The following is a 22797-nucleotide window of genomic DNA, read 5'->3' as shown; positions in this document are numbered from 1 at the left end:
TGCACTTATACTGTACTGTATGTGGCCACCAAAAGCATTGACTTTTCAGTTTATCAATGATTTCCTTGTGTGAGAAATGAGCTTTCACCAGATAATTAGACAGATAGTGATGATATGAAAACAACTGACCTACATAGAACTACAACTTTTTTTCTGATGTTACAAATACAAATGATTCCTATCACGATGAAAAGAATAGTGTGTACTGATTCCCTTTTCTTTTATATTCCTGTGATTCCATTCTTACATCAGGTTGAGGACTCTGTCCGCATAGCTGAGGCACTGCTTTCCGACTTGTCTGGGTTCAAAGGGTTCCTGCATTTTTGTGATGATCTGCTGGAAGTTCTGAGGGCATATGAACAGGAGCAGTTCGAGGACTGGTCAAGAGACATACTATCTGGACTGGCTGACCCAAAGTCAGGGATCAGGTTGGAAACACTGCACACTGTGACCTCAACTAACAAGACACTGAACTTGTTGTTTGAAAAAGTTCAAAACACTGAATTTCATTTGCCACTGATAGCATTTAGATCAGTTTATGAAACAGTGTCTTAGACAGCAACATGCATACATCTCCTCAATAAACTCTCATTTGTGAATGAATACTGCTGTTTTTTTCCATGTTCATCACCTCATTTAGCACATTGATCAGCTGAGCACTTCAGCTGGAATGGGTGCTGGTTTGAGTGGATCTTACATTCTGTATTTCTCCAATCTAATTCTGTCCCTCTGTATAGTCTCCAGGCCAGTAACCGCGTGATGGACCTGGACCATGTGGACGGCAGGCTGAAGATCCAGTATTCAGACAGACTGGTCAGTCTGCTCAGGGAGGTCAGGCAGCTCTCTGCCCTGGGCTTTCCCATCCCAGCCAAGATACAACAGGCTGCTAATACTGCAGATAAATTCTACAGACAAGCGATTGTACTAAAACAGGTGAGACACACACACAGTTTCTTTCCTCATTTATTTTTTTTATTTCAGCCTCATTATTTATCTTTTAGCTTGTCTCAAGCTCATATTGTAATCGAGTGTCACTGTGTTGCAGGTGGCCCATTTCTACAACACCATTGACCAGCAGATGATTCCCTCTCAGAGACCTATGATGCTTGGTCTTGCCCTGGCCTTTGAACAGGTCATCAAGGTACTGCAGATGAAGATGTTGTTATATGAAGATATTGTTATAATCATTATGTTTTTTTAAAGTCTAATGGAATTGGAAGCTGATGACTTACCAATGCCTAATTTTTATTGTGAGCATGAATCATACAAAAAAAGATGATGATCCTTTCTATATTTTAACTTTTTTGTACCTTGCAGAGATTTATAGGAAATACAGTTCCTTAACACTACAACATATTTTAAACAAAAAACGTACTTGTCAGCTAAATTCTGCCTGGCATTGATTTTTGTATCTTGGGCTGGAGATAATCTCTCTGCTTTTATTTGTCAGAATCCTCGCTCTCAGTCAAAGGAATCAGGTGGTAAACTGCAGATCACCTGGGACAACCCCAACGAGTTGGAAGTCTACATTACCAAGCTGCAGTCTGCAGCTGAGAAACTCTCCACCGAGAACAGGAAGTTACGCAAATGGCACACTGACTTCATTGACAAGGTTGTAGCATGCTGTTATATTTTGACCTCAGTTATTTTACTAAATGATTGAATACAGAGGCAGTTAGTACTAATTTGAATTATTTGTTGCAAGCACATTTCTTCTGAACCACGATCTGAGATTAGTAACTAACGTCTTGCTCTTCTGTGTGTTTGTTTACACACCTCTGGGTACATTTCTCAGGTGGTGACACTGATGAATGTGGACCTACTGAGACATCAGCAGCGGTGGAAGGATGGCCTTCAGGACCTCCGTACTGGCTTTGCCACTCTGGAGGCTCAGGTATCAATTACAGTCAGACGTATGCGTGTCTTTGCTGCTGGCCTTCATGTAATTTTATCAACATATTTTTACTGATTAAATTATTTCTATATTCACGACTATAAACACTTAGAGAAAACAAGAAAGTGCACCAGGGAGCTCTGTGGTTACTGTAACTATCAATGTAAATAAGCATGATTCAAAATGATTTTGGTACTCATTACAAAGATTTTCATTGGGCATACACAACCTGTACAACACATGTCCTTGGAAAGCTAATGCATGTATGTGTGTGTAAAGGGCTTCAGGTCTGATGACATGCGGGCATGGCGTCAGCACTGGAACCATCAGCTGTACAAGGCTCTTGAACACCAGTACCAGACAGGACTGGAGGCTCTGAACAAAAACCTGCCTGAAATACACATAGACCTCACTTTCAAGTCAGTACACACACTTTTACTCAGTTGTCCAACTTTCTGTCTCACTCTTTGTGTCTATTCTTATACTGCCATCTGTCTCTCTGCTTTGTAACTCTTTTTTTTGTGGGTTGTCATCTTTTTCTTGTTCTCTCACATGTACAGTATTTTCCTCTTATCTTGAACCACTAGCAGCAACTTCTGACTTTCTTTCCCCACCCCCTAATTCTCACACTTGGCCATGTCACCATTTCTCTCTTTGCACATCTTTCTCTTTCTTTCTCTCCTACAAAGGCGTTATTGATTAGTGTTGATTAAAGACAAAAACATATCTTTTTTTTTCATTTTTCCTCTCCTTCCTGTGAATAGGCAGGGCCGTTTGCAGTTCCGTCCTCCGTTTGAGGAGGTGCGAGCACGCTATTTCAGGGAGATGAAGCGGTTCATCTCAATCCCAAACCAGTTCAAGGGGGTCAGTGCCCAGGGGGAGGAGCTCATCTTCAGCGTCATGATTGATAGAAATGCCTCTGGGTTCCTCACCATCTTCAGCAAGGCCGAGGACCTCTTTAGCCGCCTGCAAGCTATACAACTCAAGTTCAAGGTGCCTGAACAACAGATGATTTTGACATTAAAAGTGATTATGACTACATTATTAGTCAACTGTCATGTGAAAAAGCAGCTGTGTTGTGCCAAGAGAAGTATGACAAGGGTTTTTATTTGTAGGGTAATTATCACTATACAAAATGCATTCATTCAGTGCATTACATTCTGTTGCCTGCTGTTCTTTGTATATACACTAAAGAGAGTTTAGCCTGACATCAGAGGTCAAAGTTGATAGTACCTAAGAATACAGTAGAATACAATTTGATCAATAGTTTCTTCTGGTAGTTAAAAATTTGTTTTTTTAAACACTTCTTATGGCTCTGCTATGATGCTGTAATGCAAGATTGATTCATGTATTTTACACAAATGTTAAATGATGAACCCTTTTTTTCACCTTTTACTCATTGAAGCATTGCATTGAGCTGTTGCTGTGATGTTTTCTTTGAAAGAGGACAACCTGGATTAGTCATGCCTCTCTATTTATGTACTGAAGCTCTTGTTTTCATTGTCAGCATTTTCCCCCTTTGTACTACCCTGATTGAACAGAGAGCACATTATGCTATCTTTTCTCTTCTCTCTGCAGTCATGCATATCTAAATTGTAGGGGGAAGCCCTCAGCCACAACAGACTTCTCTTTTATCCCCCCTTTAGTTCTGTTTTTATTTAGTCATCTATGTGTTGTTACATGTAGCTTCTGTCACCTTTGACACAGACACATTCAAAATTGGGAAATGTGCACTGCACCAAACCACTGTGTGTGTGTGTGTGTGTGTGTGTGTGTGTGTGTGTGTGTGTGTGTTGTAGGAGTGGGTGGTGCTGGGCCAGGTTGATTTAGAGAAGTTAGTGGAGAAGCATCTCAACTCAGTGCAAGACTGGGAGAGAAACTTCAAGGCCCTGAAAGCCCGGGGGAAAGAGTCAGAACGTCTGCCCAGGTACACTTAATAAACACAAGTGCATATAACAAAGTTATACCTACTCAATAGAAAACAAACACAACCAAAATATAACACTTTTTTCAAAAACAGTGTTACTTTTATCAAAAAAACATATTGGAAAAACATTGCAAAATTGGGTGAAAACCACAACATTATCACACTATCATCTATTTTGATACCTAAAGGCAGATCACTTTTTAAGAGTGAATGATTAATAAAGCCTGATCATATTTTGTTATCAGTACAAGTTGAAACAGATGACAATGCAACAGCATGGGAAGGTTTGTTTAATCATAGCACTGAAGACCAGACATCAAACTTGGCATTTAATTTTTTTTTTAAGCTCACTGATTGCTCATTTCCAATGGTTTATTATCATTTTCAAATCCCTTTTCTTTTTAGCTAACTCATCGTCTTAATCTTGATTCTGAAAAGTCTTTGTTCAACTACTAAGAAAAGACCCATATCTCATTTTTAGTTCTACTGTACTGTACTGTACCCGTAGCAGGATTAAATTCACTTATTTGATTCAGTTCTTAAGGTGAAAGGTCACATGGTGACGCCACAATTACAGGAAATATACACCCCAACAATTGTGTTACAGACACTGACCCTTTCCTTCTTCCTCTGTCAGTCAGGAGAAGGTAGACTGTATCACAGTCAACTGTGAGCCAGTAAAATCCGTCATCGATGACCTGATCCAGAGGCTGTTTGACATGCTGCTCTTATCACTCAGGAAGTCCATACAAGGTAAACACAGACAACTCGATTGTGTTTTTCCTTTCTACAGTCTTTACAGCATCATAATTGCATTTTCATATGAAGTCTTTCTCTGTTCTTGTTTATTTCGATTTAGTTTTTCATTCTTTTGGCTCATTTGGACATCCCCTTTGCTCTCACTTTCTTTTTCCTTTTCTGTTTCCTTACCTTATCTTCTCTTGTTTTCAGGCCACACACAGGCCATAGACAGTTTTGTTTCAGAGTCAATGGAGGCCTTGTCCACTCGACCAGAGAGCATGGAGGAGATTGGTGCGGCCAGTGGCAAATATAGCCAGATACTAGCCCGCAAACCTGAAGTAAGACAATCACACTTCGAAACTCTGGCTAGGAACTTTCTATCATGATAGTACTAATGCTTGAGGTTTGTGCAAATAGGTTTCTCCTACTCCCTCATTCATTTAGAAATACAGGTTAATTTTTGCTACCTGTCAAATACATTTAAAATAAAGTATTTGAAATTGTTGTGCAATTACTTTTGTCTTTTGTGACTTTTCAATGAGTGAGTCTTTTCATGTCAGTATGTAAACTATGTTAGCCACTACTGTCAATAACATTCATGGATTCTTAAGTAAATGGGCATTTATGCTGCATGTCTTGTTATATTTCTGATGTTTGATATATAACAGTGTCATGTAATTCCATGTGGGATGGGCCAAATTTAACTCTATGTATGTATAGATCCTACCTCAGTTCCAGTGTGCTGAGGAGAAGAACCGCTTGCTGCGAGCAGTGGCTGGGGCCGGCCTGGACTCGCTGTCCTCACTGAGAGCCAAGTGGGACAAACTGGAGCTTGTCATGGAGAGCCACCAGCTCATGATCAAAGAACAGGTTATACAAACTCACACATGTTGGATCATGGTTTAAAATCTTTCCTTAAATCTTCTGTAACCGCAGCTTTCTGCTACCACTTATATATCGAAAATATTTCAGCTCTTCGTTTCTCCTTTTGTCTTTCTTTTCCTTTGTCCATTTATCCCAATCGCCCTTCCTTTCTGTCTCTTCCTGTGTTCTTGTGCTACTTGCTTCCTCTTGCTCTGTTCCTCCCTCAGGTGGAGGTGATGCGAAGTAATGCCACTGGTCGTATTGCCGCCTACAGGGTGGATCTGGAGCGGTTTAAGGCCCGCTGGGACCAGCTGAAGCCTAAAGATGAGATGCTTGAGACTGGTGATCATGCTTCACTTCTTGCATGTCTCCAGACCATCAGGGACAAGCAACAAGAGTTCCAGGAGCTAGAGCTTGTGCGCAGTAAACTACTGTAAGTTTGTTCTGAATTTATAGTTTTTTCTTTACTGAAAGAGTCAGCTGATAAGATGTTTAATGCCCTCGTCTTTTTACAAAATGCAGTGGTTAGATAAAATATGGTTATGTTGTGGCCAGAGAATAGCTTATATACATCCTTTCTCTGTTAATAGGGTTGTTAAGTGTAACTATACTAAATCTGATGTGATCAGATTTGCCATTTAGATTATAGCCACAGAGCTATTGTGCAACTTCTATAAAAACCTACTTCTAAGTCTCCCGTTCTACCTACAAGACCAAGTTTTAGTGCCTTGTATGTCAGGTCTTGACACAGTCATTATTGAACTTACTCTTAGTTCAATAATAACATCCTCTCCTCTCCTCTCCTCTCGTCAGTGAGGACTGTGTCTATTTTGACCTGGAGGCTCCAGATTTCTCTCTGGCAGAAGAGACAAAGCGAGACATGGAGGAGTACAGTCAGATGTGGGGTCTGTATGAGGAGTGGCAGCAAGGCTTCACAGAAAAGGCCCAGGAGGACTGGATCACATTCAGGTAGGGGGTTATGTTTAGGCCTGCTGTTGATGGATCTCAATCTTCTTAGTTTGGAACTATTCTTAAGGTTTTTGTCACTAGTCTGTTTTCAATTGTGTGTTAATATGAAGGTTTCTGTTGTTTTACAGGAGTAAGACATATGTGTTTGAGGAGTTTCTGTTTACATGGCAGGACAGACTTAGGAAGCTGGAGCAGCCTACTGCCATGTCTGTCAAACTGCAAGGAGAAGTGGACAAATACAAGGTAGACAGTAGTACAGTTGATGGATTCACCTTGAGTATGGTTGTTATAGAGGAATAAGGTTACAAGTATTGTGCAAGACCCTCGAGCAGGGCTTAGAGGCTACAATGTTTATTACACTCAACAATGTGAAAGGTTTGGACAATATACTGACAATTCAGCTATTTTTAGCATCTGCAAGGGTGTTAAAATTTTAGGTTAGTTGTGGAATCACCAAATTCAAAAGGGTTCTTCTTTTCATGGCAAATAAATACTTTTTTTGTAATTTTGATCTTTGAATAGTTTTTAGAATTTTTTTGTAGTTTGTTTTCACACTTTTCCATCATATGCTGCATATCTAGAACATGGTCCCAGTACTGAAGTATGTGCGTGGGGAGCACCTGTCCCAGGACCATTGGTTGGACATGTTCCGTTTGCTTGGCCTTCCAAGAGGGACGACTTTAGAGAGACTCACCTTTAATGACCTCCTTGGTGTGGCAAATACCATTATAGAAAAGGCCTTGGAGCTCAAGGTATGCACACACACACTCATGCAAATACATATATATACTGGATGGAAGCACACACTTAGGGACTGTAGGACACACACCTCTAAATTATTCAGATTTTGTTTGGTCTTTATAGGTATGGGACAATGATTGATAAAAAATATAAATCGTTATGGTTACCAACATCACCACAATAAGTGGCGAGGGACACTAGGGGGCAGCAGCAAGTAAGAAATTGCACATGTATTGATACTGGAAATGCGCATGTACTGTAGGTTTACTGACACATTCACATACAGTATAGAATTAAGAGTTTGGCATGAAATATAAGCATCTTTTGTGTTTTTGAACAAATCCTAATTACAATTTAAGACTGTTTTTACCTCTCCTCTTACAAATACATTAATATTTAGATATTAAATGTATATAGTGAGAGTGAACACAAATGATCTACCTGTGTGTGTGTATGTGTGTATGTGTGTGTTTGTGTGTGTGGGTGTATTTAGGACCTGAACAGTCGTGCTCAGGCAGAGGTGACAATCAGAGAAGCTCTGAGGGAGCTGGATTTGTGGGGAGCTGCAGCTACCTTCAACCTCACTGAGTATACAGACAGCAGTAGGCGCACTCTCACCCTCATCAAGGACTGGAAGGATATAGTCAACCAGGTGGGCACACAGAAATAAACAAATATGGAGTGAATATGAACAAAACACATTTGGTGGATAATGTCACACTGAGTCAGGGTTAGTCTTAAGCAGTCACTAAACCTTAATCAGTAAAGTAAATTACAGTTTATCGTAACTGGTTATAGTTTTATTGGCCATACGTTGACCATAACCAACCTTCACAAAGAAGATGGCATCCACCCAAATGAGAAGGGCGTGTTACTGTTTTCGTTAATTCTACATCCCCACTAACTCTAGCTCTCAGCCTGACTGACATGCCTGCAACCAAGGCATTCCTCAGCATCTGTCTTTTTTGAGTAACTTCCAAACACTATCTTTTAGCTTTTTACACCAAACTCTAGTTCCTAATATCCCTGTCATCTGTAGTAACAGGTCACATGATTACCTTCCTGCACACAAGCACTCTGTAATAAGAAATCATTTCATCCATATTCAGCAGGATGACTGCTTCACATTTTCTCCATCAAGATTTTATTGTTTCAAATAAACTTTCTTTCTTTATTACTGAAGCTGGGCTGGCCCCCTAGATATAATTGACGTACATTATATGCTGGGAGAGTGTGAGCCAGGATGTGACTGCTTCAATGTTCTTTATTCTGGCTGACTTGACCGACTTGCTCCTCATAGGATGGGGAAGCTGAAAAATATGTCTCTGCCTTGGTTAATTAAGAGAATGCCGTAACGTTGAATGCAGACTGAGAAAAACTAATTTAAATGTTCACGTTGATAACTAAAAGGTTTATTAATCGGTTTAACACAGCAGGTCAAATGTGAGGGCTCAAAATTTTCATGATTTTATTGGAAAAAACAAAAATAACTCTGAAGTGCTTCTCAGTTTTAAGCGCTGTAAAAGTGGTTACAATTCGTCACACAACTGAGTCATATTGTCACACGTTAAGTTATTTTACTGATAAAGTTCTTACAACAAGAAAACCCCATTTCTCCACAGTCCTTGATGGAGACCATGGCCAAGGTGAAGCACATTCTCCCAACCACATACCTTTAGGAAGTCTTTGCAAAAATATTAGTAGTTTATGTTCTTGCTTAATTTAAATATGCAGTTGTTGAACCCATTTTGAAGAAAACAGTCCTGAATTAGCTGTTCTGTTTAGCACATTAGCACGTATCATACTGACTTTCCTATCTTTACACTCGCTACCTTTGAGTTTTAGATTTTAAGATGCTACTGAACACTTCTAAAGCACATCTGTGCCTGGTCCCTGAATATAGTTAAACGTTTTCTACCCCTTACTAAACAGGTTTAAGTGTGTGGGTATCTTGTGGACCACAACATGGTCTGATATGATAAAATGTAAAATAATGATACTGATGATATCCTGATTGCAGAATGGTTTACTGTCATTTTCCAATAGGATGCCTTTTACATGTCGTGTTATATATTTTTATATAAATGTATATAAAGTTGTCTCTAACCCTTTACCTTTTCTGCCTCTGATAAAGGTGTGAGCCTTCAACTGTTGTTGTCCGTATTTACATTGTCGGAATTCTTTTCAGTCAATTAAAGAAGCTAATTCTAGTGACTACTTTGTAGATAGAAGGCACGAAAACAACTTTAGGAAAATGCAGGCATATCTACTGGCACCATTAAATGAAATCTTAAGGATTAGCAAACATTGGTTTGTGCTCATTCAGGTGGGAGATAACCGCTGTCTGCTGCAGTCTCTGAAAGACTCTCCCTACTACCGCAGCTTCCAAGACAAGGTCAGGTCAAAGGCTTGAATCTATGAATACACTTTTATAATCTTTAAGTGCTTCATTTTTATTTATGGAAAAAGTAAATCTCCCCTGTTTATTAAAGATACAACATGTGTTAACTTAATCAAATGAATTGCTGTAGTCTTGTGTTGTTGGTGTATGGTTTTTGTTATTCGTGGTTCACCCATATGGTTTATAAATCCTTAATGAAGCAGCACTAACCAATGTTACATATATATCCAGGTCAGTCTGTGGGAGGTTCGTCTGTCAGACTTAGACGAGTACCTGCTGAGTCTGAATGCCATCCAGAGGCGTTGGGTTTATCTGGAGCCTATATTTGGACGAGGAGCATTGCCCCGAGAGGAGGCCCGCTTCAAACGGGTTGATGAAGACTTCAGGTACTCTGTGTTTGTGTGTGGCTGTATCACATCTAGAGCTTTTTCTTTATATTGCAAATTGGTTGTCAGCTAAAGTAATGTAGGTCAAACTTTGATCTGTTCAATTTGACCAAAAGACAGCAAGAGCACTGCCCACTCCCAGAAATTCCCAGTCTGAAATTAAGCACTATTCATTAGATGTGAATGTAAACACCTCAAATTTAAGCTCAAAGTTGGCATCTAAGCATCTGTCATTTTTTAATTCCATATCCTCTGTCAAATTTTATACCTATATATCCTATACTCATGGTAAAGTTGTTTTTTGCTGCATAGCACATATATTTTAGGTTTATTTTTGTTGATATTCAGTATAACATGAGGATGGTGTGTCTTTTGCTGGGAGAAATGGACAAATAGAATTTGTATTACAGACATAATGTGTTTTATGCACACTCAATAACAAAACACTTTCTCCATATGTGTAACAGGTCTATAATGTCCGACATTCAGAGAGACAACAGAGTTGTTTCTCTGAGCTCAAGGGCTGGCATCAGAAACTCCCTGGTCACCATACTGGATCAGCTGCAGCGCTGCCAAAAGTCGCTCAATGAGTTCCTGGAGGTACACACACACACGCCTTTTTTTTGTGCAAACACTACATATGTGTAACGTGGGTAAGCATCACGACTCCTTCTTCTTCTATTGTGTGTGTGGTTGTCACAGGAGAAGCGTTCTGCCTTCCCGCGGTTCTATTTCATAGGAGATGATGATCTGTTAGAGATTCTTGGTCAGGCAACCAACCCAACTGTCATCCAGTCACACCTCAAGAAACTCTTTGCAGGTCAGAAACTCTCTGTTTTCTTCTCTTCTCCTCTCTTCCTGGTATCCCTTCCTGGTATAACATAGCATATTTTGTTAGACAGTGAAGGTAATCTGTGCGTGTATTATCTGTGCAGGCATCCACAGTGTTGTGTTTGATGAGCAGTGCCAGCACATTGTTGCCATGTGTTCCTTGGAGGGAGAAATAGTATTGCTCAGAAACCTCATACGTATCTCCAGCCTCGTGGAGGTAAAGCTGTTGTGCAGAGTTTTGTGTGAATGTATATAGTGTATGTTCTGTGTTGTATGTACAGTATATTTGGTTGGACGTTTGAAGCTTTGAATGTGTGTGTTTGTTTCAGTGTGTTTGAAATGGAGCACATTGTATTATTATTAAAGACTGATCACAACAAACATTTATTTTATATTACTTAATCTATAAGTTTTGTGTTCTTCTTTCTAGGTGTGGCTAAGTGAGCTGTCTGTGGAAATGAAGGAGACTCTGAAGCATCTGCTGTATGAATGTTTGTCAGCAGGGAAGAAAGGGGAGGTGGACCCCTCACGCTTCCCATCACAGGTACACACACACTTTTTATACAATCCATTTGTATTTTTAAGATAAAATTTCTATTTTATATTTGAGGTAGCAGAATGTTTCTTCAATGGCAGATCCAAGACCACATATGTCAGTAATTTATGACCCAGGATGTGAAATAACAGCATTTTTCGGTAAGAGCATCTTATTATTCTGAAATGTCTGAACTTTCTTATTTCTGGTGTAGATTTTGTGTCTGGCTGAGCAAATCCAATTTACTGAAGATGTGGAAAGAGCTCTAAAAGAGCAAAATTTGCAGCAGCTGGAGCTGGAGCTCAATGCCAAATTAGAACACTACACTACAGTGGATACCAGCTCCGATGATCAAGCCAACACAGGTAGTTCTGTCTGTGTTTGTGTGCATGCATTGGTGAATATATGTGTGTCCTTTCAGACTGGTGTAACTTCTCCCAGAGCTGCTCCAAAGGTGAAGTTATAATATTATTTTTAACCAACAGCTGCAGTTTAGGGACATGGTTCACCTGAAAACTTTGCTGAGATAAACCTCAAGTGGTTGTTTTTTTAACTCAAAGCTTCACTCCCACTTACGCCTTACTTTGTTTGTAGGAAATGATCACAGACAGCAAAAATACTTCAGAGGTCAAATTCAAATAGCCAATGTACTGACTTAAAGACATTAGTTGTAGCTGTTAGCCAACTAGCAACATGCACGCTGACTGTGTAAAAGAGCAGGACATCTCAATTTGCGCAAGTAAGAGAGAATCTGCATGTTTGTGTCAACTCCCATTTTCTCAGTGACTTTGTATGTGATCACACTGCCTCTAAAAGTTGGTTCACGTTCAGTCTCAACACCTCATAACTAGGCAATAGTTTGCTAACTTGTTAACCGTAGCAACTTTTTAAGCTGATAATATGTCGGGGCTGTGTGAGTTTTTCTGACCACTAGTGATCAAAATAGATTTATGCAGTTTTAATCATGCACAGCTGACCAAATGGCCTGGATGCATTTCATGCATGTTGAATATAAATAGCTGAATGAAAATTGTGTGTGTAGGTTGTGTGGGTTAAATATATACACACCAGGTTATTGTCTGACTGATTGTCATAACCTCTGTCTGTCTGTCTGTCTGTCTCTCCCTCTCCCTAGTTTAGTTTTAGTGCATACAAAACCCTCTTACCTCATCCTTAAATGTATTCAGCCATATACTGTATCTGTTTGTGCTGATAATGACTAAACTCTGATCGTAATCTGGGATGTCATTCAACATTTAGAGGATGACACAAGCTCTGATGTGAGACTAAATCAAAGAACAGAAGGAGCTGGGAGAAACAGTACCATACGCTGTGTGATGTTGTTTGTCAAGAGGTCATTCAACGTTTAGATATATTTGTAGCATGCTAAATGATGCTCAGGATGTTGTCCTGCTCTTTTACCCCTATTTAGTTCTTCTGCAGTGTTCCCTTTTTCTCCTGCTTTTTTAGTTGCTTATCATATTCCTGATCATTTTAACCTCTCCAAATTGCTGTGCTGTCCTTATAAACAGTTGCTACTTGACATTTGCTTTTTGTTCCACTATGAGATTCCCTCCTGTGTTGTTAATGATTGAACTCTGATCAAAGTCTTGGGTTGTTAGTTACGACTGAGAGATTAATGCCGAATGACTGCTCTTGTGTGAATCTCTTGATAGCCAGTCATACACAAGAGGCTGCAAAGGGGCAGTACCCTTTAAAGCTGCCGATGCAGTAGCTGGCAGGCTAATTTAATGACTCGGGGCTGAATATATGGCTACATAAAGCATGACAGAGGAGTTTTTTCACAGAACTTGAATTTGTAAAAAGGACTTTAAAATTTAAATGAAGGTTTCTTATTCATGCATGAGATGAAAAGCTCCTTCATAACCCTGGTGGTGGCATCATTTCACGGGACATTGCTGCCAAATTCCAAATTCCAAATTTCTGTGCCATATGAAAATGTATCTATGAAAGCAATTCTTGTTTCACAGCGTTACTGGGGCCAAATTTTCTTTGTCAGTTACTTAGACTTATGACTTTTTGACATAGTTGGAGAATACCAGACATTTCAGCATGGCACTATGATGGAGGCTATTAGATGTGAAGATAATATGGTTCATTTTGTGACTGTTTTGCATCTAAAACTCTACCAACCATACTTGAAATAGCACTCATTTCCATGATAACGTCTCATTAAATTACTGGCCCTCTTTAAACAACCAGGTAGACTGAAGAGGCTTCGGAGTGGCAGTGCTGATTAAAGCAGCCAAAGTAATGGCAAGAAGGATAATCTAATTACCCAGTCTACATAAATGGGCCATAAACCCAGACGGGGAGTGGGAGCTTTCTCCCCTTTGGCACAGAGACGAGACAGAATAGTGTACATTTGGCAAGGTACTTTCTACACTTCTGGGGCTAGGCTGACATCACTGATGCATTCCTACTCACAAGGCATTCAAAGCATCTACCTAACACATAACAGTTGAACCCACTATAATTTATAATATGAAATCCCAACTCCAGAAATGTAAAAAAAAAGCAATCCAAAGAGATGATTTCTGATTCAAAGATGGACTGGAGTTTTGCAGTTGTTGCTGGAGTTTGGCAGTAAAATGAAACTCTGTTCCTGGAGCGTGACGGGAATGTGTTTGCTCAGCTGTGACACTGCTCTCTTTGCAAACTACAGAGGGTACTGAATAATTAGGACTGTCAGACAAGTTAGTAACAATGACACTGTTTCCAAAGTCCATTTTGTGTAGTCATTTGACGGTTAAGCCAGTAGTGGTTGGTGATATTGATTTTCAAGAATATCAGTGTGGCAGTGTTCATGTCTGACAAAATTTCCCTTTCTAAATTGTTACCTGAGATGTTGATGTTGGGTTTGTTTACACAGTGAGTGGTCCCATTTATTCTTCTCACCAATCGATACAATTTTTAAGTTTTATGGTAACATAAAAAACAAATGCCATTCTGTCTGCTTACAATAAAAGCCCACCATCTATTCACAGCAATGCAGCAAAAAGAGCGCCTGGTGTGGTTAACTAATGGCCATGAGTTAATATTAAGCCCAGAACACTAAGTAAAGTAGAAATTAATTCACAGTTTTTAATGTAAATGTTCAGAAGATTCTTACATATTTAATGTAATTCAAAAAGGCAGAGAAAATTAGATTACAGAGATCAGCACAGTGTATAATATTCAATAATACAAAAGTTAGTGTTTACTTCTTTGCATACGTATCCTTTTTTTTTACAAATGCCAAATAGGTTTGGCCTTGTTGAGTACTGTGTATGACATTTACAAAAATAATCCTCTTTGATGATCAAGTTTGTTGTTTGCGTAACTTTACCAATTCTGCCATCCCGATATTCATGCACGTCTTCCTGCACAGATTCCAGTGTCCTGCAGCTGAAGTTAAAGGCCTTGATCCTGGACATTATTCACAACATCAGTGTGGTGAAGCAACTTAATCAGGAAGGAGTTACCAGCCCTGACGCCTGGGCCTGGAAGAAGCAGCTTCGCTTCTACATGGGAACAGACAAATGCTGCCTCATACACATGGTGGATGCACAGTTCAGCTATACATACGAATACCAGGTGTGTAAGCATGTAGATATATGTTGGATACAATTGACCAAATGAACACTCCAAAACACGGACTGATGTTTCTTGGGCTGCAGTTATCCCATATTATAGTTTTTTTAATGATCATTCAGAACATAAAAACAACTCTGTAAGTTACCACAGTCCAAAGTGTTGAATCTGCTTAGTTTGCACTCATTTTACAATGACTTGGAAAGAAGGAAAGCAACAAACATTTCCAAGTCATTTATGAGGCAACTAATTTGCCCGATGAACTGAACTGAATTGGATTAGCTAATTCTTTGGAAACTGACTTACTATTTGTTGACTCACATTTCAGCTACCTGCAACGTTTTCTATATAATCAATCTGTGCATGCAATTTGTATTTTCTTAATGCAATTCTTCAACAAATACATATTGATGATATTGAGTGCTCATATATGCACAGTCTATTTTGCCAAACTATGATAAATAGACATACATACATACATACATACCTTAGTCACTTAACACAATGTACTATCAGACACCCGTACATATTCGTACATGCTATAGATAGTTGCATATCTTTGTGTCTCTTTTGTGTAATTTCCCCCCGGGGATCAATAAAGTATTTCTGATTCTGATTTGGATTCTGATCTGGGCATCAGTGTGGTATTGTAAATATACAGGTTATGTGCCTTTTCAAGAATCTTCACTGATGCCACCACAATCCCTAAAATACACAGAGAATTTTAATGGAACAGGATCTTGAATGCTATGAGAAATTACCATCTTGTTATTCAGTCAGGGTCTTTTTTTATGTTCCAGGAACATACTTGAACCTTCAGTTTTTTACCTTTTGGGGGCACTGTTTATGCAGAGATGAGGAGCACTGAAGATACTGTGCTTTATTCCCCCTCTGCAGTTCCTTTAAAAAACACAAGCTAGTCTCAGTCTCACTCATTTTCTTTGCCCGTCCTTCATTTGTTTTTCATTCCTTCCTTTCCATCATCTGTCTGTTTGTCTCCATCCTCTGCTGGCTTCTTCCCCCCTCTCTTGTGCCCCTCTCCTTCCCTCACTCCACATACTGTATCTTTACTTCTGTCTGGTCATCTCACTCTGTTTCTGTATGTTTCTTTCTCACTTTATTGCTCACTTTCTTCTCCATCCTAACTCTCCTGTCTCTCAGGGGAATGCGGCTAAGCTGGTGCACACTCCACTGACTGATAAGTGCTACCTGACTCTGACCCAGGCTATGAAGATGGGACTTGGGGGGAACCCCTATGGGCCCGCTGGCACAGGCAAGACCGAGTCGGTTAAAGCACTGGGGGGGCTGTTCGGACGCCAAGTGCTGGTGTTCAACTGTGATGAGGTATAAAGATTCTCCTAGAGAGTATGTGACAGGTTTAACTTTATATTTGTGATCATTATTCTGAGAGCATCACACATACGCATTGAACATATAACTGGCCAACTTGTGACCATACACACAAGCACACACAAAACAAGGCTGGTAATTGAGAACAGATGAGAAGATCTTTTTTCTGGTTTGCATCTGTCTTTTTTTCAGGGTATCGATGTGAAGTCAATGGGACGAATCTTTGTGGGCTTGGTGAAGTGTGGAGCATGGGGCTGCTTTGATGAGTTTAACCGCTTAGAGGAAGCAGTGTTGTCTGCAGTTTCCATGCAGATTCAGGCCATTCAAGACTCCCTTAAACATCACAAGAACACATGTGATCTGCTGGGGAAGGAGGTCAGAAAATAAGAATAGATGCAGACAAACACATTAATGTTTCTAAGTACTGATGCCAAAAAACAATTTCTTCCTATTTCTCAAGCCCACTTTCTGTCTTTTTCAGCTCTTTCTCAATTATTATATCTTTCTGTTTAATTCACATGCTTCTATATACACACATAATTAAACACACATAGTGCAAGTTTGTTACCTTTAAACTTCAGTTCTGTCAAATCAACATGTCAATAAATCAATCAGATATTTATTCATCCGTTGTGGAGGAGTTGGTTGGGTCATTAATCATCAAGCAATCAATCAGTCTATATTCATGCCAGAATGACACACATATTATTAATGACAATAACTTTGACTTCTTCTCTTCATCGTCCAGGTGGAATTGGACCCAAACTCTGGGGTGTTCATCACACTGAACCCAGCAGGAAAAGGCTACGGAGGCAGACAGAAGCTTCCAGACAACCTAAAGCAGCTGTTCAGGCCTGTGGCCATGAGCAGGCCTGACAATGAGCTCATTGCTGAGGTCATCCTCTACTCTGAGGGCTTCAAAAATGGAGAAATACTGGGCCGCAAACTGGTTGCAATCTTCAACCTGGCCAGGTAGAAATTGTGTAGTCTTTTTTCGGTTTCAGTTGGGGTTGAGTTGCCGGGAGAAGGAATATCAGATTTATTACACTGTCCATTAACTTAAGACTACTAATTATACTGTATGTACAGTATGTGACCTCACCAATCTGGTCTTTTTGTCTGTGTGGTTCACTAAGTGGTGTTTTTTGTGCTCCAAACTGAATCATGCTGTGGGTGTTACCTATACTGCCACTATAGTCTATTGCAATATATTGATTTTGTGGATAAGTTATCCTCTACCTCCTACCCATTAGCAGTACACCCAGAACTACAGTCAATTCAGAGTGTGTGAGTATGTGTGAAAATGAAAATGTGAAAAATGCCTTTATTTGTGTGTCCAGGGAGCTGTTGACTCCCCAGCAGCACTATGACTGGGGTTTGCGTGCTCTGAAGACAGTGCTGAAGGCCTGTGGCAGTCTCCTGCAGCAACAGAGGAGGAGTCATGACAAGGACAAGAGTAAGACCCCCTCTGGCTATTTTTTTATTTTAAGGTACAATATTTCTGCGAGGCATTTTCACTTTTCCAATAGTGGAGCTTGATAGGAAAGTTAGGAGAAAGTGGGTGTCTTTGGCCATGACCTCCAGTCACATTCATTGCTGCCAAAAGAATACACAGTACCATCATTTGTTCTGTTGGGAGAAACACAACTGCTTTTGACAAATGTGACAAATGCAGAGCAACAGGGTTTGTCGCTTGAAATACACTGTAACATGTTGGGATCTACAATCACATGCTAGCTGTGATAGCGGGCGGAAAAGGGGCAGGCTGTCATTCTAATCAAACACAACACCAGGTGATTTCACTGATAACTTCTTCCTGTCTGAAGTTGTAGTTGTGCTAATCAGAGAAATTGTTTGGTGTGGACTATGATTGAAAACTAATACTTAAAACAAAAAAAAGAGAAGAGAAAGCTCTCATTCTTCTGCTGCAAAGGTTCATTTTTGTTGTTTTAGGCAGGGAGAAATCTTTTTCAGTGACTAAGACTGTGATTTAGTGATGTTAATATCTAAAAACTATAGCCTGACCTGTACTGGATTTTTTTAAACATAAAGCGATAACATAAACAATATTGATATGGACCCTGAGATTATATTTTTTGTCACTGTGACCTAGACTCATACTGAGTGGGACACTTTACAGTATAAAATACAGGTTTATCTCCAACAAGCTAATATCCCCCGGTATATCGGCCTCTGTGGTTTATTGGTCTAGCGCTGCTAAAAACTGTAATGTTCTCAGTGAGGTAATCCTTTTGTCAGCATAAAACACACAGCAGGATGCACAATCAATGAGCAATCATTCTACCCAATTTACCCAGTGTAAAGTCTTCATGTCTTTTTGATATGTCTTCAGTACTCAATATGAGAATTTAATCATGCTTCATAGGTAGAAAAAATTATACACGAGTAAAGTAGAAGTCCATCAAGTAACACAAATCGACACAAATAACTAAACGGCCATTTTACATGCAGCAATGGTTGAAATCAAGTTTGAGAAGTTTGGGAAGGCTAACACATTTGTACATATGATATATGTACATATTTTGTGCTTTTTTACTTTTTCAGAGGATTTGAATACTTGTCTAAAATCTAGATATGCTAACCCACCAGTGGTGACTGTAGCCGACATCAGTCTACCGCCTCATAACTCTGATCACCATCATAAAAACAGGGCCATTCAATTACCAGATACCTAATTTATGCGTTAAGAGCTGACTGCAGGACATCAGCCATCAAATCTGTTATATTGAATTAGTTCAAAAACACCTCCAGAAAGCTCAGTGGTAATGAAGTAGTATTTTTAGTGATAACCTCTAAATAAAGTCATCGTTGATTTGAACATCAGCCACCAGATGAGATAAACAAATCTGTGAAAATTCTGCTCAGTGGTTCAGAAACCTCTTGAATCAATTAAGGCATTAGAGTTATGTGATTGTTGGTCGCTTGTGATAGCCTGCTCAACAGATCAGAAATGAATATACCACAAAGGTAGAATAGTCATTACTATACTGTCATATAACATGCTGCAGACAGCCAAAAGCTAATTGAAGATCATCAACATTTAATGTCTTCATATGGTTTTTTATCAACAACTCATATTCTCATATTCATTATTTAACAGTCAAATCAAACTGACTGTGCTATATTTACTACTTATGAAGTTTTAATTGTTCCACAAAATGTCAATAATTTGAAAATGTACTTTCTGGTCATTTGGTCGAAATGTCTCTAAAATGTGTCCCCTGAGAAGTGCTGAAACTGTTGCACTGATAGTAAGTGTCTGACCTGAGAGATAGAAAGCTGTAGAGCTGATGAAAAGGATTAGAGGATAAGGTGATAGTGAAAATTCGGCTGGTTTGGAGATGCTTATCCTGTACCCAACAGGGTCACACTACAAAATGTTTTGATAATCCGTGTCTCTATGTGTGGATATCTCTTAAATGCTTAAATGTTTGAGAAACACTATGCATGAGTGTACTTGAGCGCCCAAAGGCTCTCTTGACCAGCACTTTCTCTATACACCTGCTGTTGTCCTTGCCCTCTAAATCCTCTAATACAGACACGCCATCAATTGACATTTAGCCCAAATGCTCCCCTTAAAAACTTTTCTTCCCTTGGGCTTTTCACTTTCAGTCTGTACGTTTGTCCTCCATTCTTTCGTTCCCAAACATGTTTTTCCAGAGTTCTGTTGTTTACCTCTTCAGCACCTCTTTCCCCACCTCCTTCCCCGTCCTTCTGACCTCTCATTAGCTCTGTCTCTCATACCTGGCTGTCGATGCCCCTCTCGTCCCACTCGTTCTCACTCGCCACCCTCTGTTTCTCACCCCCATATCCCCTTCATGTCTCTGCTTTTCAATACTTTCTCCCCTATCACTCTCTTCATTTCCCCCTCTACCTTTTCTTGAACCCATCCCTCTCTCTCTTTCAAATCCTTCTGTTCCACCACCACCCCTTTATCCGTCCACCGCACACACACATGCACACACACACACACACAATAGTACATGCACCTCCTGTCTGTCGATGAGTCCCCAAGGTTTTCTTGTGTTTGTCCCTATGTGTAGTTGGGCCAAGTGTTCCCCCTCCTGTGCTCCACATTTGTGCCTACAGGGAAGGCCAGCATTGTTGGTGAACAGAACAAAAGTATTGACAAACTCTTAAATCAAGACAGGCTTTGATAATTAGCACTTTTATAACAGGGGCCATATGCAAGAGTAAAGCAATAATGGCTGGACAAGAGAATCAAACCTGTATTTCTTTGCTTCTCTTTCTGCATATAGTCTTTTTTCAAGTATTTTTTACATGCCTATCCTATTTCAGATTGAAATGGAAATTAAATCAATCTTTTTCATCTGCATGCAGTTCAGGAGAGTAGTCTGGTGGTGCAGGCACTGAGACTGAACACCATGTCCAAGCTGACGTTTGCTGATAGCTCCCGGTTTGATGCTCTGGTCAGAGATGTCTTCTCTGGGGTTAATTTCACCGATGTGGAGGACCAGATACTAATGCATGCACTGGAACAAGTCTACAAGGAGGCACGACTTGAACTTATACCCAGCCAGGTGTGTGTATATGAAGACATCTATTTTTATTTGTCAAATATACACATTATTGTCATGATTCATGATGTGAACTGGTATTCAGCCAATGTTTTGGATCACGCTATACTGCAAAAAGTATTTTACATTAACAGTTGGATAGTTTGTTAGAAAGATGGTGGAAACATCATCGATTAATCACGGACTGTTTTTCCATCTCTGCGTAGCTGAAGAAAGCATTGGAGCTGAATGAACAGCTGAGACAGCGCATGGGTGTCGTCATCGTAGGGCCAAGTGGAGCGGGGAAGTCTACACTGTGGAGGATGCTCAGGGCTGCTCTCAGCAAGACGGGCAAAGTGGTGAGTAAGAGACAATCCGCCTACCTGGATTTTCATTCATCGATACATGCTGTAGATAACACCTAATTTAAAATGAAACTTGTGAATTTATAATCAAAATACTATTGTTGATGTTAGTTCGATGTTACACGTGGCTGCAGTGTAGATGGCATGCTTCCTCCTAGGATGCTCTTTTGTTCTCAAAAACTTTTCAAAACTAACTTTTTGGATATGCTAATCTATTTATTTTCAAAACTATAACAAAAGTACATTTCTCAACATAAAAAACACTCCATCTTTACCTGCCTACGGTCAACAACCATTGACCTCCCTGTGCGCCACACCTGAATCAAATTAGTATCTCACTTAAATAGGCTCCTGTGGTTACTCACAGCGCCACTCAATAGCCACCATTGAAATGGCTCCAACAGCTATAAATGTACATTGCCCATCCATCTTTGACTAATGCTGTATTTTTGTAGGTAAAGCAGTACACAATGAATCCTAAGGCCATGCCCAGACAACAGCTACTGGGACATATAGACATGGACACCAGAGAATGGGCTGATGGCGTCCTCACACATAGTGCCAGGAATGTGGTCAGAGAACCACAAGGTGAGAAGGAGACACCACTCAAATGGTGCGAATAGGTCACTAACAGTCTGTCCTGCTTATACAGACAACTGGGATGAAGTTACTTTAACTGGAAAAGTTCTTGCTGTATGTTTCTACAGTATAAATATGTATTTTTGTGTTTTCCAGAGGTGAGCTCATGGATTGTGTGCGACGGCGACATTGACCCAGAGTGGATTGAGAGTCTGAACTCTGTGCTTGACGATAATCGGCTGTTAACCATGCCCAGTGGAGAACGCATCCAGTTCGGACCCAATGTTAACTTCCTGTTTGAGACTCACGACCTTAGCTGTGCCTCACCAGCCACCATATCCCGCATGGGCATGATCTTTCTCAGGTCAGTCAGCCTATGCAGGCAGTCATGTGTTTTTAAGTCTTTAATATTTGTACCAAATTCCATCTTTCCCAACTAGATTGTCTCACCTTTTTATTTTTTTACCTGCCCTTTGTATCTTTAGCGATGAGGACATTGATGTGGGTGCCTTGTTGAAGTCGTGGTTGAGGGGTCAGCCAGAGGAGTGTGACAGTAACCTTGAAAACTGGCTGGGAGACTACTTCCAACGAGCCCTGGACTGGGTCCTCAAACAGGTAACCATTGTCCTATCCAACTTCTACACACTGGCTCAAAAACAGTCAAGCTGTTACACTTACATACTTGTTTCACCCCATTTATTCCCAAATTGTATTCAAACTTGTGTATCCTCCTCTCTTCTTCTTTCCTTTCATCAGAATGACTTTGTGGTGGAGACTAGTCTGGTGGGTACAGTGTTCAATGGTCTGTCACACATCAACGCTGTGACAGAGAGAGGTCAGTTCATCGTTGGTCTTCTTAGAGGTTTGGGAGGAAACCTCAACCTCAAAACACGACAGGAGTTTGCCAAAGAGGTGAGGACCCTTGTGGTTTTTGTATGGGCAGAGGGCGACTGTAAGAACTGCTTAATTTTAGGATTGAATTTTATTCATGTCTCAACCTTAAAGGCTCGTTTCCTACAGTAAGTCTTCTCAGCTTTAACTGATAAAAAAAATAGAAGGATGAGTCATCATTCAAGTACTTA

General features: G+C 40.0%; 1 protein-coding gene across 1 annotated transcript in view; it reads left to right on the top strand.

The window, feature by feature from the left end:
* Nucleotides 1–22797, top strand: part of dync2h1 (dynein cytoplasmic 2 heavy chain 1) — a 102157-nt gene that overhangs the window by 5207 nt on the left and 74153 nt on the right. Inside the window, exons 12-45 of the mRNA XM_070905187.1 lie at nucleotides 253–428; nucleotides 738–933; nucleotides 1046–1141; nucleotides 1451–1612; nucleotides 1796–1894; nucleotides 2174–2313; nucleotides 2659–2887; nucleotides 3694–3821; nucleotides 4459–4574; nucleotides 4773–4900; nucleotides 5283–5432; nucleotides 5654–5859; nucleotides 6240–6395; nucleotides 6524–6638; nucleotides 6977–7147; nucleotides 7630–7788; nucleotides 9463–9531; nucleotides 9769–9923; nucleotides 10391–10523; nucleotides 10626–10743; nucleotides 10859–10971; nucleotides 11185–11298; nucleotides 11504–11654; nucleotides 14681–14886; nucleotides 16045–16227; nucleotides 16426–16608; nucleotides 16982–17205; nucleotides 17574–17689; nucleotides 20596–20795; nucleotides 20999–21130; nucleotides 21592–21724; nucleotides 21872–22079; nucleotides 22201–22330; nucleotides 22472–22627. Coding sequence (XP_070761288.1) covers nucleotides 253–428; nucleotides 738–933; nucleotides 1046–1141; nucleotides 1451–1612; nucleotides 1796–1894; nucleotides 2174–2313; nucleotides 2659–2887; nucleotides 3694–3821; nucleotides 4459–4574; nucleotides 4773–4900; nucleotides 5283–5432; nucleotides 5654–5859; nucleotides 6240–6395; nucleotides 6524–6638; nucleotides 6977–7147; nucleotides 7630–7788; nucleotides 9463–9531; nucleotides 9769–9923; nucleotides 10391–10523; nucleotides 10626–10743; nucleotides 10859–10971; nucleotides 11185–11298; nucleotides 11504–11654; nucleotides 14681–14886; nucleotides 16045–16227; nucleotides 16426–16608; nucleotides 16982–17205; nucleotides 17574–17689; nucleotides 20596–20795; nucleotides 20999–21130; nucleotides 21592–21724; nucleotides 21872–22079; nucleotides 22201–22330; nucleotides 22472–22627 — 5151 coding nt within the window. The remainder of the gene's footprint in view (nucleotides 1–252; nucleotides 429–737; nucleotides 934–1045; nucleotides 1142–1450; nucleotides 1613–1795; nucleotides 1895–2173; nucleotides 2314–2658; nucleotides 2888–3693; nucleotides 3822–4458; nucleotides 4575–4772; nucleotides 4901–5282; nucleotides 5433–5653; nucleotides 5860–6239; nucleotides 6396–6523; nucleotides 6639–6976; nucleotides 7148–7629; nucleotides 7789–9462; nucleotides 9532–9768; nucleotides 9924–10390; nucleotides 10524–10625; nucleotides 10744–10858; nucleotides 10972–11184; nucleotides 11299–11503; nucleotides 11655–14680; nucleotides 14887–16044; nucleotides 16228–16425; nucleotides 16609–16981; nucleotides 17206–17573; nucleotides 17690–20595; nucleotides 20796–20998; nucleotides 21131–21591; nucleotides 21725–21871; nucleotides 22080–22200; nucleotides 22331–22471; nucleotides 22628–22797) is intronic.

Source organism: Enoplosus armatus, chromosome 5, assembly GCF_043641665.1.
Source record: "Enoplosus armatus isolate fEnoArm2 chromosome 5, fEnoArm2.hap1, whole genome shotgun sequence".
Taxonomy (NCBI): Eukaryota; Metazoa; Chordata; class Actinopteri; order Centrarchiformes; family Enoplosidae; genus Enoplosus; species Enoplosus armatus.
Note: the sequence above shows the minus strand (reverse complement) of the source record. Positions and strands in the feature narration are given on the sequence as shown.